We start from the raw sequence: 15,230 nt of genomic DNA, 5'->3' as shown, positions 1-15,230 counted from the left end.
CACATAGTGAATGTTACAGGTGGAAGTATAAGTATTAATAGTCTCTCCATTGACCTAGTTATATTTCTGTTGACCTACTTATATTCCTACTATAATAGTTATTTCCTCACACAGTCATCACCTTTCTGGCTTAATTATCTTTTATTGGTGAATTTATTCTTGTTTCAAAAGTTCACTCAGTAGTGAACAGAGGAAATATCAAAGAGGTAAATGTACTATATGACAGTATTTGCGGTGGCCCTTTTCGATATTAGCTTGGATTATCAGGCAACCGGTTTAAACCTTAGTTCCTTGGAGTTGTTGTCTCACTTTTGATTTTAGGTAGAACTAGAAAAGGGTAAAACTATCAGTATTAAGACTCTAGCCGTGGGAGACTTGGATGATGCCACAGGAAAAAGAGAGGTCTTCTTTGAGGTCAATGGCTTTATGAGGACTATTTACGTAGAGGACAAGGCGCAAACAGCGGTAAGTTTTAGTTGTCACGTGTCAAGCTGGGATTGTTTATAGAAGAACAGAACAATGTAAAACTGGCAAGTTATCATGGCTATATGCTAGATAGATATCTTGACTATATGATAGATAGATATCCTGGTTATAGCAAATTATCTTGGCTATAAGGGATTGACACTTCCTCTGCAAGTTGTGTTCATAATATGTCATAATACCTGTCATAATACCTGTTCATACCTGTCAATACCTGTTCATACCTGTTCATACCTGTTCATACCTGTCAAAATACGTTTATCTTCTGTTTGTAATTTGTAATGCTTGGCATGGCATGTTTGGTTTTGATTTGATTTTTGCTTTATTTTCATCAACAATAGTAATTACACAAAGAAAAAAGTTGGAAAAGTGATGAAGCCCATAATACACATTAACATAGCTAGTCGTGGCGTCAGGCTTGTCGTCGTCACGTAATCAATATCAATATTTATGAGTAATTAGGTTTTATTCACATGTTAAAAGATGCAGTTTAAATTTTTTTTTAACTGGCCACTTTCGCTATGTTTTTTATAATATTAGTGAGTTGGATCAAAAAATTGGCTCGTTGGTACTCCACCCTGCGATGGCCTGCACTGGAAAAAGATTGTGGGAGATTTAGACAAAAATTTGAGAATCAAGTTTGATATATTGTGCGAGGGAATTAATTACAATAAAATTCATGATGGGCTAAAAGTATAATGCGGTATGAATATATAGTGAACTGGTAGGTAGTATGGATGATGATTTGAAAAGAGGTTTGGTGTGGGTGAGGCGGGGTTTTTTGTAAATAGTCCTTATCATGCAGGTTTGAAGTGTTGTTAAATTTGTAAGATGGGTGGGAGATGCGTTGCCCCATGCCTCAATGCAATATGAAAGTTTGGAATTAACCATAGAATCGTATAATAAAAGCAGAAGTTTGTGGGGTAAATGTTCAGATGTGCGGTAGAGTAAGCCTGATTAGGGTCTCAGTTGTTTTAGTAAATATTCATGTGTTTTTTCCAAGTGAGATTAGAATCAATGAAAATTCCTAAGAATTTTGTGTGACCTGTCTGACAAGTTGGTTTGTTAAAAATGAAAAAGGGATGAGTTTTATTTAGGTGATATTTATTTTGAAGGTTTTTTAGTAACATGAAATTAGTCTTATCAACATTTAAGGTGAGTTTCTTAGAAATGCACCAGTTTTGAATAGCGAGAAGTTTGTTATTTGAACAATCTATGTGCTCGTTGATGTTAGAGGATTCGAAAAGGAAATTAGTGTCATCTTCATAGAGCAAAGGTGTGAAAAGGTTGGTGGCATGCGTTAAATCATTTATGTAAATTAAAAAAGAGTTGGACCAAAGATGGAACCTTGGGTATACCACATGTTAGATCTAGTATGGAAGATAAAGTGTTACCAATAATAGTGTGTTGTTTACGTTCGGTTAGATAGCTTTTGATCCAGTTAACTGCGGTAATGTCAAAATTAAGATTGTGGAGTTTTGTGTACAATATATTATAATCAATTGTGTCAAAGGCTTTATTAAAATCTAGAAAGATGCCAAGAACACATTTGCCATCGTTTAAGGAATTTAAAACATTGTTAATCAATTTAATTAGTGCATCCTTGGCGCTGCGCTTTCTCGTAAAACCATATTGCCCATTGTTAAGCAGTAAATTACTGTCACGGTATTCCATAATCTGTATATTTACAGCTTTTTCAATTATCTCACTTAGCACTGGTAGCAAACTACTGGGTCTATAATTAGAGCAAATTTTATTTTAGCCTTTTTTAAACAAGGGTTTTACTTTAGCTATTTTCATTTTACTTAGTACTTTAGAAGTTGTTAAGCTGGAGTTTAAAATGTCAGTTATTACAGGAGCAATAGTTTATGGGGCATCATTAACTAATTTTGATGGAATGTTGTCAAATCCAGTTGCGTTGGCTGGATTAACCTTTTTCAGAAACTTGATTACATCATTGTCGCCGACTTGTGATAATTTAAAAGTTAAACTTTCAGTTGATATCCTTTGTGTTTGTTAGCTCTATGATTAGCTCTTCTGGGTCATGATTAGCTCTTCTGGGTCATGATTAGCTCTTCTGGGTTATGATTAGCTCTTCTGGGTTATGATTAGCTCTTCTGGGTTATGATTAGCTCTTCTGGGTTATGATTAGCTCTTCTGGGTCATGATTAGCTCTTCTGGGTCATGATTAGCTCTTCTGGGTTATGATTAGCTCTACTGGGTTATGATTAGCTCTTCTGGGTTATGATTAGCTCTTCTGGGTCATGATTAGCTCTTCTGGGTCATGATTAGCTCTTCTGGGTTATGATTAGCTCTTCTGGGTTATGATTAGCTCTTCTGGGTTATGATTAGCTCTTCTGGGTTATGATTAGCTCTTCTGGGTTATGATTAGCTCTTCTGGGTTATGATTAGCTCTTCTGGGTTATGATTAGCTCTTCTGGGTCATGATTAGCTCTTCTGGGTTATGATTAGCTCTACTGGGTTATGATTAGCTCTACTGGGTTATGATTAGCTCTTCTGGGTTATGATTAGCTCTTCTGGGTCATGATTAGCTCTTCTGGGTTATGATTAGCTCTTCTGGGTTATGATTAGCTCTTCTGGGTCATGATTAGCTCTTCTGGGTTATGATTAGCTCTTCTGGGTTATGATTAGCTTTTCTGGGTTATGATTAGCTCTTCTGGGTTATGATTAGCTCTTCTGGGTTATGATTAGCTCTTCTGGGTCATGATTAGCTCTTCTGGGTTATGATTAGCTCTACTGGGTTATGATTAGCTCTTCTGGGTTATGATTAGCTCTTCTGGGTCATGATTAGCTCTTCTGGGTCATGATTAGCTCTTCTGGGTTATGATTAGCTCTTCTGGGTTATGATTAGCTCTTCTGGGTCATGATTAGCTCTTCTGGGTTATGATTAGCTCTACTGGGTTATGATTAGCTCTTCTGGGTTATGATTAGCTCTTCTGGGTCATGATTAGCTCTTCTGGGTCATGATTAGCTCTTCTGGGTTATGATTAGCTCTTCTGGGTTATGATTAGCTCTTCTGGGTTATGATTAGCTCTTCTGGGTTATGATTAGCTCTTCTGGGTTATGATTAGCTCTTCTGGGTTATGATTAGCTCTTCTGGGTTATGATTAGCTCTTCTGGGTCATGATTAGCTCTTCTGGGTTATGATTAGCTCTACTGGGTTATGATTAGCTCTACTGGGTTATGATTAGCTCTTCTGGGTTATGATTAGCTCTTCTGGGTCATGATTAGCTCTTCTGGGTTATGATTAGCTCTTCTGGGTTATGATTAGCTCTTCTGGGTCATGATTAGCTCTTCTGGGTTATGATTAGCTCTTCTGGGTTATGATTAGCTTTTCTGGGTTATGATTAGCTCTTCTGGGTTATGATTAGCTCTTCTGGGTTATGATTAGCTCTTCTGGGTCATGATTAGCTCTTCTGGGTTATGATTAGCTCTTCTGGGTTATGATTAGCTTTTCTGGGTTATGATTAGCTCTTCTGGGTTATGATTAGCTCTTCTGGGTTATGATTAGCTCTTCTGGGTTATGATTAGCTCTTCTGGGTTATGATTAGCTCTTCTGGGTCATGATTAGCTCTTCTGGGTTATGATTAGCTCTTCTGGGTTATGATTAGCTCTTCTGGGTTATGATTAGCTCTTCTGGGTCATGATTAGCTCTTCTGGGTTATGATTAGCTCTTCTGGGTTATGATTAGCTCTTCTGGGTTATGATTAGCTCTTCTGGGTCATGATTAGCTCTTCTGGGTTATGATTAGCTCTTCTGGGTTATGATTAGCTTTTCTGGGTTATGATTAGCTCTTCTGGGTTATGATTAGCTCTTCTGGGTTATGATTAGCTCTTCTGGGTTATGATTAGCTCTTCTGGGTTATGATTAGCTCTTCTGGGTCATGATTAGCTCTTCTGGGTTATGATTAGCTCTTCTGGGTTATGATTAGCTCTTCTGGGTTATGATTAGCTCTTCTGGGTTATGATTAGCTCTACTGGGTTATGATTAGCTCTACTGGGTTATGATTAGCTCTTCTGGGTTATGATTAGCTCTACTGGGTTATGATTAGCTCTTCTGGGTTATGATTAGCTCTTCTGGGTCATGATTAGCTCTTCTGGGTTATGATTAGCTCTTCTGGGTTATGATTAGCTCTTCTGGGTTATGATTAGCTCTTCTGGGTTATGATTAGCTCTTCTGGGTTATGATTAGCTCTACTGGGTCATGATTAGCTCTACTGGGTTATGATTAGCTCTTCTGGGTTATGATTAGCTCTTCTGGGTTATGATTAGCTCTTCTGGGTTATGATTAGCTCTTCTGGGTTATGATTAGCTCTTCTGGGTCATGATTAGCTCTTCTGGGTTATGATTAGCTCTTCTGGGTTATGATTAGCTCTTCTGGGTTATGATTAGCTCTTCTGGGTTATGATTAGCTCTTCTGGGTTATGATTAGCTCTTCTGGGTTATGATTAGCTCTTCTGGGTTATGATTAGCTCTACTGGGTTATGATTAGCTCTTCTGGGTTATGATTAGCTCTTCTGGGTTATGATTAGCTCTTCTGGGTTATGATTAGCTCTTCTGGGTCATGATTAGCTCTTCTGGGTTATGATTAGCTCTTCTGGGTTATGATTAGCTCTTCTGGGTTATGATTAGCTCTTCTGGGTCATGATTAGCTCTTCTGGGTTATGATTAGCTCTTCTGGGTTATAATTAGCTCTACTGGGTTATGATTAGCTCTTCTGGGTTATGATTAGCTCTTCTGGGTTATGATTAGCTCTTCTGGGTTATGATTAGCTCTTCTGGGTTATGATTAGCTCTTCTGGGTTATGATTAGCTCTACTGGGTTATGATTAGCTCTTCTGGGTCATGATTAGCTCTACTGGGTTATAATTAGCTCTTCTGGGTTATGATTAGCTCTTCTGGGTTATGATTAGCTCTTCTGGGTTATGATTAGCTCTTCTGGGTTATGATTAGCTCTTCTGGGTTATGATTAGCTCTTCTGGGTTATGATTAGCTCTTCTGGGTCATGATTAGCTCTACTGGGTTATGATTAGCTCTTCTGGGTTATGATTAGCTCTTCTGGGTTATGATTAGCTCTTCTGGGTTATGATTAGCTCTTCTGGGTCATGATTAGCTCTACTGGGTTATGATTAGCTCTTCTGGGTTATGATTAGCTCTTCTGGGTTATGATTAGCTCTTCTGGGTCATGATTAGCTCTTCTGGGTTATGATTAGCTCTTCTGGGTTATGATTAGCTCTACTGGGTTATAATTAGCTCTTCTGGGTTATGATTAGCTCTTCTGGGTTATGATTAGCTCTTCTGGGTCATGATTAGCTCTTCTGGGTTATGATTAGCTCTTCTGGGTTATGATTAGCTCTACTGGGTTATGATTAGCTCTACTGGGTTATGATTAGCTCTTCTGGGTCATGATTAGCTCTACTGGGTTATAATTAGCTCTTCTGGGTTATGATTAGCTCTTCTGGGTTATGATTAGCTCTTCTGGGTCATGATTAGCTCTTCTGGGTTATGATTAGCTCTTCTGGGTTATGATTAGCTCTTCTGGGTTATGATTAGCTCTACTGGGTTATGATTAGCTCTTCTGGGTCATGATTAGCTCTACTGGGTTATAATTAGCTCTTCTGGGTTATGATTAGCTCTTCTGGGTTATGATTAGCTCTTCTGGGTCATGATTAGCTCTTCTGGGTTATGATTAGCTCTTCTGGGTTATGATTAGCTCTACTGGGTTATGATTAGCTCTTCTGGGTTATGATTAGCTCTTCTGGGTTATGATTAGCTCTTCTGGGTCATGATTAGCTCTACTGGGTTATGATTAGCTCTTCTGGGTTATGATTAGCTCTTCTGGGTTATGATTAGCTCTTCTGGGTTATGATTAGCTCTTCTGGGTTATGATTAGCTCTTCTGGGTTATGATTAGCTCTTCTGGGTCATGATTAGCTCTACTGGGTTATGATTAGCTCTTCTGGGTTATGATTAGCTCTTCTGGGTTATGATTAGCTCTTCTGGGTTATGATTAGCTCTTCTGGGTCATGATTAGCTCTTCTGGGTTATGATTAGCTCTTCTGGGTTATGATTAGCTCTTCTGGGTCATGATTAGCTCTTCTGGGTTATGATTAGCTCTACTGGGTTATGATTAGCTCTTCTGGGTTATGATTAGCTCTACTGGGTTATGATTAGCTCTTCTGGGTTATGATTAGCTCTACTGGGTTATGATTAGCTCTTCTGGGTTATGATTAGCTCTACTGGGTTATGATTAGCTTTTCTGGGTTATGATTAGCTCTACTGGGTTATGATTAGCTCTTCTGGGTTATGATTAGCTCTTCTGGGTTATGATTAGCTCTTCTGGGTTATGATTAGCTCTTCTGGGTTATGATTAGCTCTTCTGGGTTATGATTAGCTCTTCTGGGTTATGATTAGCTCTTCTGGGTCATGATTAGCTCTACTGGGTTATGATTAGCTCTTCTGGGTTATGATTAGCTCTACTGGGTTATGATTAGCTCTTCTGGGTTATGATTAGCTCTTCTGGGTTATGATTAGCTCTTCTGGGTTATGATTAGCTCTTCTGGGTCATGATTAGCTCTACTGGGTTATGATTAGCTCTTCTGGGTTATGATTAGCTCTACTGGGTTATGATTAGCTCTTCTGGGTTATGATTAGCTCTACTGGGTTATGATTAGCTCTTCTGGGTTATGATTAGCTCTTCTGGGTTATGATTAGCTCTACTGGGTTATGATTAGCTCTTCTGGGTCATGATTAGCTCTTCTGGGTTATGATTAGCTCTTCTGGGTTATGATTAGCTCTTCTGGGTCATGATTAGCTCTTCTGGGTTATGATTAGCTCTACTGGGTTATGATTAGCTCTTCTGGGTTATGATTAGCTCTACTGGGTTATGATTAGCTCTTCTGGGTTATGATTAGCTCTACTGGGTTATGATTAGCTCTTCTGGGTTATGATTAGCTCTACTGGGTTATGATTAGCTCTTCTGGGTTATGATTAGCTCTACTGGGTTATGATTAGCTCTTCTGGGTTATGATTAGCTCTTCTGGGTTATGATTAGCTCTTCTGGGTTATGATTAGCTCTTCTGGGTTATGATTAGCTCTTCTGGGTTATGATTAGCTCTTCTGGGTCATGATTAGCTCTACTGGGTTATGATTAGCTCTACTGGGTTATGATTAGCTCTTCTGGGTTATGATTAGCTCTTCTGGGTTATGATTAGCTCTTCTGGGTTATGATTAGCTCTTCTGGGTTATGATTAGCTCTTCTGGGTCATGATTAGCTCTACTGGGTTATGATTAGCTCTTCTGGGTTATGATTAGCTCTACTGGGTTATGATTAGCTCTTCTGGGTTATGATTAGCTCTACTGGGTTATGATTAGCTCTTCTGGGTTATGATTAGCTCTTCTGGGTTATGATTAGCTCTACTGGGTTATGATTAGCTCTTCTGGGTTATGATTAGCTCTACTGGGTTATGATTAGCTCTTCTGGGTTATGATTAGACTTGTCAGAATTTTGTGCCAGGAATGAACCAATGGAAGTAAAATAGTTGTTAAAGAATAGAGAAAGCATAATATTATTATGCTTTATTATTCATCTTGAGGTGTTGACTGATGTTCTAAAAAGGAATCAAGGAGATTGACCAACCAGAAGCTGAGATATAGCCAGCCAAACACAGGTCTACCAAAAAACATAAGTGTTTTGGTATTCATCAATATATGACGTATGAAATCGACTTGTGTGCCATTGGTCAATTAAGCCAACTAATGCGCTCTCTTATAACAATCACGGCGTTTTAATTGGTTTAATCCCTGGAAGTATAGAACAATCAAATTGGGCCTAACAATCATTGCTCTGAATTCCGAACCAGTCCCTCTGACGTGTAGATTAGTTTTAGAATAAAATAATTACACGCATCTATTATTTCGCAACATTCTGCTATCACTTTCTACAAATTATATTAGTTACATCATTTATTCTATACGCAGTTATATTATTATTTTGTATAATATGCATTATGATTATTATATTAATCATAAAAAATAATCATAGATAAGATAACAGATCAATAGAAAAATCAAATAAAAAGTTATCGTTTACTTTTCTTACAGCAAGAGCAGCACGGTCAAGTTATTCTTTTTAAGATTATGGCTGTAGTGAACTTACAGTCTGTTAATAGTGACGATAATCATGAAAATCAACTGAATGCTGCAGTAGATACACAGTAGAAAAATGATGATTGAACACAAATTCACATTCCCATTTCTTATTCTAAACGAACTGCAATCGCGGATGTCGCATATAGACTATACACGCGCCGTTCGTTGAACAGATGATCTCTGGAGCATATCCGTGGAGATCGAGTTAAAATTTGAAGCACAATAGTCAAAATCTGCTCTTCTGGTTTGAAAAATCACGGCGAGGGGTTGTGGGCAAATGCCTTTACCACACAATGTTTGCTTGATTTTCCTGAGAAACCAGAGCTAGTCTGTAAATTATTTACTATCGCGAGAAGCGTTTCACATCTCGTAGCCAAAACAATCATTATACGTAATGGCGGTAAGGGTGCGGCAACTCCGGCACATGAACATTAAGTCGATTTCATACGTCACAGTTTTCGGGATTTTTGAAGGGTTTTCCTCTGATTCTTTATTAGGTAGACCTGTGTTTGGCTGGCTATATCTCAGCTTCTAGTGGGTCAATCTCCTTGATTCTTTTTTTAGAACATCAGTCAACACCTCAAGATAACTAATAAAGCATAATAATATTATGCTTTCTCTATTCTTTAAAGGTGTTGGCTATATCAATCTCTGTAGTTAGTTCTTTTTCATCATGTATTATAGATTTTGGGGCTGATGATAGTGATTTAGTTTTGCCAATCCCAATAATTAAAACTTGCCAGAGGCCCAGAAGCACCTTTTATTAGGGATTCAAAATAGTTTGATTTGGCATTGCGGAGTTTCATGGTTATTCGATTCCTTAACTTTTTATATCGAATTGTTAACATTGAGTTGAGTGATGAGTTGAGTGTTTGAGAGTAGAGGTAGTCTCGCTTTAAAATAAGCTTGTATATACCAGCTGAAATCGAAGGTTTTCTGTTAGTTGTGTGATTGGGTGATGAAGGGGTATTAATGAAAGGAGCATGCTTGTTGCAAATTGTTCCGGAGATGTCTAAGAAAGTGTTATACTTTGTTTCAGTAGAGTTTGTTTCATATATTGAGTGCCAGTTGGTGTTAAAAAGATCAGGAGTAAAAGCTTGTCAAAGGTTTTGAAAGAGCGATGATTCAAATGATTGTCTGAGAATTGTGGTCTGAAGTTGGTGGGTGCAGAGCAATAAAAGTTGGCAAATGGTCGCTTATGTCAGTATGAATGGTACCACTCTGTATGGATAATTCTTCAGTTTATGATAATCTAGTCAAGACAGGACAATTGTCTGTAGCGAAAATTCTTCCAAGATTTTAAAATGTCAATATTGGTATCTCCTAGTACGATCTGTTTTATTCCACTTTCATTTTCAAGAAATTTATCCAGCTCATCTGAGAATTTGTTTGAGGATGGTTGTCGATAGATGATTAAGAAAGTGAGGCCAGTTTCAAGTTGCTCGAACATACCACCATTTAAAGTAAGGCTTCCGAGACTGTAAATTTTATTTTGCGGCTTTCGATGTTGTCAGCTACGATACTGCGTATGTAGGCTCCAACTCCTCCAGCTCGAAAAGAATTCGTAGTGTCTAATTTCTGAAATTTCTTCCATAGACTTTGTACATTAGCATTAAGGATGCAAATTAAGTCCAACATAATAGGGTCCAATTGATCAATCATGTAGTTTGCACATGTGATACTCGGATTCATAATATCCAGAAAATTATCTAATCAATTACTTACAGGGCATGGTATACTCTATATGCTTTAGATCGGCTTCACATTTGATGTGAATCAGGGGAGAATCACTAGTCTTTCTTAAGTATATATATTCAGGTTGGCAGTCCAGGCAAACTTGTAGTTATGTTCTTTCTTGAATTTCCTGGTTCTGTAGAATAACTTGGCTTGGGCAAGGGTCAGGTAATCCTTGATATAAATCTGTTGAATGTGTGGATGTTTGAAACTGAGGAATGAAGTTGATTGAGGGTTTTTTTAAAGCTTTCATGAATGAATTCCGCTTGTGTTTGTGGACGAATTTAACCATGATGCGATGTTAAACACTAATTTTTTTTAGAAAGTTCTTTAGGGTATGGTCAAGTTCTGAAACTGTTTGGCCTGTTATGTCTACTTACTTTCAACTAGCTTTGGGTACTTTTGAGTAGAATCTGTTTTGTAATAACGAAGAGTCTTCTACGATCTCGTTGGGTGAGGGGAGTGTCTGAGTTGAATGTCAATATTTACTTGCAATAAGTTTGTCATCGCTAAATCGCTACAATCTAGCCAATTCTTTTCTGAGCTTGTAAGGGGTTTGTATAGAGAGACGCTACTCATGGTTGAATGGCAAAGCTTTCCTTTGGCCAAAGGTGTTCATTCAATCAAACCTTCTGCTTAGGATGTTAGCTCATTCTGAGATGCACTTCGAATGTTGGAGCAAACATTTTCATAAGAATACACTGTAATTCGTTTAATTCGTTCCACAACTCAAAAGCCTAAAATATGTACCTTTTAACTCTGTACTGTATTATATCCGACAATAACTTAACTATTGTCGGATGTAACTAAATTGTCCACAAATCACAATTAATGAAGTAACCTTTACTATAATAAGTGCCGTGTTCGTCCATTCTCCTGTCCGAAGGCACTGCGAAAGGTTGAGAAAAAATATTGTGTTGCAGTGGGTTCAAACACGTGGCATTCAGCCTGCTACACGGTTACTTTAACACCTCTGCTGCGCTAGCTGGGAGCATAGATGTTCTTGGTGTTTTATCAGTACTTCTGACGATCTCTTACGGCCCTTGAGACTATCAAGGGACTCGTTTGAAATCAAAAAAGATTTTATTGTAACTTTACCTGTTCATTTTCATCTGTTAAGAGAAACCTTTGACCCCTAATATTAATATAGTCATGCTTCGACGTACAAACTTGATGCATTCTGAGACTGATTTCGCATGTGAATATGCTCGTATGTCAATGCAATATATCCTACATGTATATACAGTAATGAAATACAAATTAATCCGTTTCTGTACTATGAAAATACCACCTACAAGCAGGATGTTATGATGCAAAAAACTGGTTTTTAATTGTTGTAATCCAGCACCTACCCTCACCAAGGGTAACAATCACTTATTTAGTGGTTATCATCTGCAAATGTAACATTACTATGTAGAGTACTGTATGGAGTTCTTACCTTCATGATAGCCGTAGCGACTAATGGCATTCTGAATGAGACTTTACAGCAACATGTTCAGTACAGACTTTTTGTTATGTAATATAATTTAAACTTTAAATTTAATTTAAATGAATTTAGCTCACTGCAACTTAGCTTTAGTACACGCTTTAAGCTGAGTTTAATTTTTTGCTAAACTTGACTTTAATTTTGTCCTCATCTTAGTTTATTGTATTTCCTGCTTGAGGCCTTTTGCCTTCACTATAACTTTTAGCCGACTTTATTAAAACTTTTTCAAACTGACTAGACGAAAAAGACTGATCGACGCTTGTCTCAAAAATGGCCTCTCGCATACTTGGCCATTTAATGGCCACAAAAGTTTTAATAAGGTTGGCTAAAAGGTACAGTGAAGGCGAGGCAGAAAGCGTCAACTCGGTAAGTAGTTGGAACTCGCTCGAAATTTTGCTCGTATCTCGATTTTCTCTTATGTTAAGGCACTCGTATGTTGAGGCACTCGTATGTTGAGGGTGACTGTAATGTTGAGGCACTCGTACGTTGAAGCACTTGTTTGTTGATGCACTCGTTTGTTGAGGCACTCGTATGTGGAGGCACTCGTATGTGGAGCCACTAGAATGCTCAGGTGTAATTGTAATTACCTTGAGTTTCGGTTCAAACAGTGTCAGAATTTGATGTCATATGTTGATGTAAGTCAGTGTTAGACTGTATCTATACACTTTATTTTTATTTATTTGACACAAAATGCAATAACTCTGTTTAAAACAAAATTATTTATTCATTACGTACAGTTGGTTGTAGCGCGTGAACACTGCGCAAGAGCAGACAACTCAAATTTGGATCATGTATTTTTGTGAGATGGCGATAAAGCTGCAAATTCTGTGAAACCAGTACTTGTGTTTACAATAATATTATTTATTATATACATGTGTATATTATATTATACACTAATATATACAAATATATTATATACAGTGATGTGTTATTACTTCACCTCCCAGTGATATCTCTTGAGTTTACCACGCATTGCTGCTATCTCTTGCAGACACTATCTTTCCATCCTAAGGCTCTAAGAGGAGTCAAAGGCTCTGTTGGCGCTCCCATGCCTGGTGGGTATTCGTTTTCACGTCTAATCTTTTTATTCATCCCTTTGACACCAAATTGCCTTTGACATCATGTTGCTTTTGAAAAACAGACTCATATTGTGATGTGTTTATCTCTGCATAAACAGCTGTGTTTGTAGTTTCAAGTGAGCAACAAGTACAGTCAGTCTCTCTGGTTATAGTAAACTAGTGTGTGTTATAATAAAATACCCACACAGAGACGTAACGCTGTGTGGACACTCCACTGATATATATGTGTGTGTGCGTGCATGTGTGTGTGCTAATTTTATGGCAGTTTTACTAATGCTACTCTTATTAACTGGTTGCAGTCACTATAAGGCTCTCTGTTTGTCTCCTCACCTGTCATCACATACAGGACAATACCTACTACACACACTTATAGCAGGACTAGTTGTCATATGGACAATACCTACTACACACACTTATAGCAGGACTAGTTGTCATCTGGACAATACCTACTACACACACTTATAGCAGGACTAGTTGTCATATGGACAATACCTACTACACACACTTATAGCAAGACTAGTTGTTATATAGACAATACCTACTACACACACTTATAGCAGGACTAGTTGTCATATGGACAATACCTACTACACACACTTATAGCAGAACTAGTTGTTATATGGACAATACCTTATACATCCAATAGAGGTGTATGCTATGTCTACATGTAATATTGAACTTATTGGTTCATATGACAATGGGATAATTAGGGATAATATAGCTATGGGTTATATAAAGGTTTTTACAAAAGCAAAAATTTTATTATGTGATTTGATATTAAAAGTTCATCTAGTTTGTCTTCTTCAATTAAGCAGGTTGTTTTACCTGCTGGTTTTTCTCTCGCTTTTGTTTCGTTTTACCCTTCCTGTTTTACCTCCTCCTCTATGATTATATTTTCACCGCTTAGGTCATGTGATAGCAATAAATGTGAAAGAAGGTGACCGTGTAGAGAAAGGTGATCCCCTCATTATCCTCTCCGCCATGAAAATGGAAATGGTTGTATCAGCACCAACCTCTGGTCTTATCAAGGGGCTGCATGTCAACCTCAGCCAGAAGTTGTCAGCCGGGGACCTGCTCATAGACATTGAGTAATCTTTTAGCATTTGTAGCCATTTAGCGTGTTCCTATCTTTGCTATATTTAGCCTGATTTCTCTTTATGACTTTCTGAGAATGGTCTTAGCCGCCCTTGAACTATTACTATTACTAAAATGTAAGGTCATTGCATTTGTATATTCCAAAACAAACCCGCAGCTGATAATTTACTAATGAATTCTTCAATCATGAAATGATGATAATTGGACTTATCCGCTATCAAGGAATGACAACTCAGTTGCTGCTTGCAATTGTTATTAATATACTTTATTTGCAAGGTGTGCATTTTGAAGACTTTTGTAGAGATAACCTTTTTTATTAGGTGCTTTTCTCTTAGTCAGTGACATTCACCGGGAGCATACGTCTCTTCTTGCCAGTTTTCCCCTTTATCATTTCTACTCTCGTATAGTCCATTTTGGCAATATCTCATTGATGTAGTTCATTTGCACCCACTCATGTCTTTCTATATGTTTGTTTCATATTATTTTTGGCTTGGGTATGTTGATTTTGCTACACAATTTTAGACAGCATTTTTGCGTATAGTAACTCCATCATTACTTCAATTGAGAATTGATTTTTTATTAAGTTGTCTCAGTCAGTACCAATTATATCATATATTAATTATATGTTCAGTCAATTGAGGTTGATATTTATTATGTTCAGTCACTTCTAATTGCATATAAGCTTCTTTAAAAGGTCAATCATTTCTGCTAGCAAGCCTGTGTTCCAAGAAACATCTAGTGAGCTCAACAGGAGTTGGCCGGAGGCTTTAGTTATGTTTAGAAGACTACAATATATATATATGATTAAATTATTGCTTTGGGAGCTCAACAAAGAAGCAAAAAATCTTATACATGTAGAAGGTTGATAGTGGTACAGACAGCAGTTATTAGAAGAAACCAGGCGCATGCGTTTTTTAATACCAGTTTAGGTCAATACATCAGCGGTAGACCAGCTCGCTCATTTCTTACAATAGAGGCGTGTTTCAATTGGATACTGTCAGCTTGCAAGGTCGCACTGCGTATCTGTCGACTGACCAAATAAAAGCATAACAATGAGTTTCGCTGTAGCACTTCGACCCTATTTGAAGTCTTCTAGCATGAAGGTGAGTTATAAAACTTTAGCTACGGTAACTCTAGCTACGGTAACTCTAGCTACGGTAACTCTAGCTACGGTAACTCTAGCT

The 15,230-nt window shown here is 37.6% G+C and overlaps 1 protein-coding gene across 1 annotated transcript in view; it reads left to right on the top strand.

The window, feature by feature from the left end:
* LOC137396677 (pyruvate carboxylase, mitochondrial-like) overlaps window positions 1-14,686 on the top strand; it is a 65,616-nt gene extending 50,930 nt beyond the window's left edge. The window contains exons 22-24 of the mRNA XM_068082993.1: window positions 322-465; window positions 12,864-12,927; window positions 13,859-14,686. Of these exons, the coding sequence (XP_067939094.1) occupies window positions 322-465; window positions 12,864-12,927; window positions 13,859-14,043 (393 nt within the window). The 3' untranslated portion in view covers window positions 14,044-14,686. The remainder of the gene's footprint in view (window positions 1-321; window positions 466-12,863; window positions 12,928-13,858) is intronic.
* The last annotated feature ends 544 nt before the right edge of the window (window positions 14,687-15,230 follow it).

Source organism: Watersipora subatra, chromosome 5 (assembly GCF_963576615.1).
Source record: "Watersipora subatra chromosome 5, tzWatSuba1.1, whole genome shotgun sequence".
Taxonomy (NCBI): Eukaryota; Metazoa; Bryozoa; class Gymnolaemata; order Cheilostomatida; family Watersiporidae; genus Watersipora; species Watersipora subatra.
The sequence above is the reverse complement of the archived record's forward strand: the minus strand, read 5'-3'. Positions and strand labels throughout refer to the sequence as shown.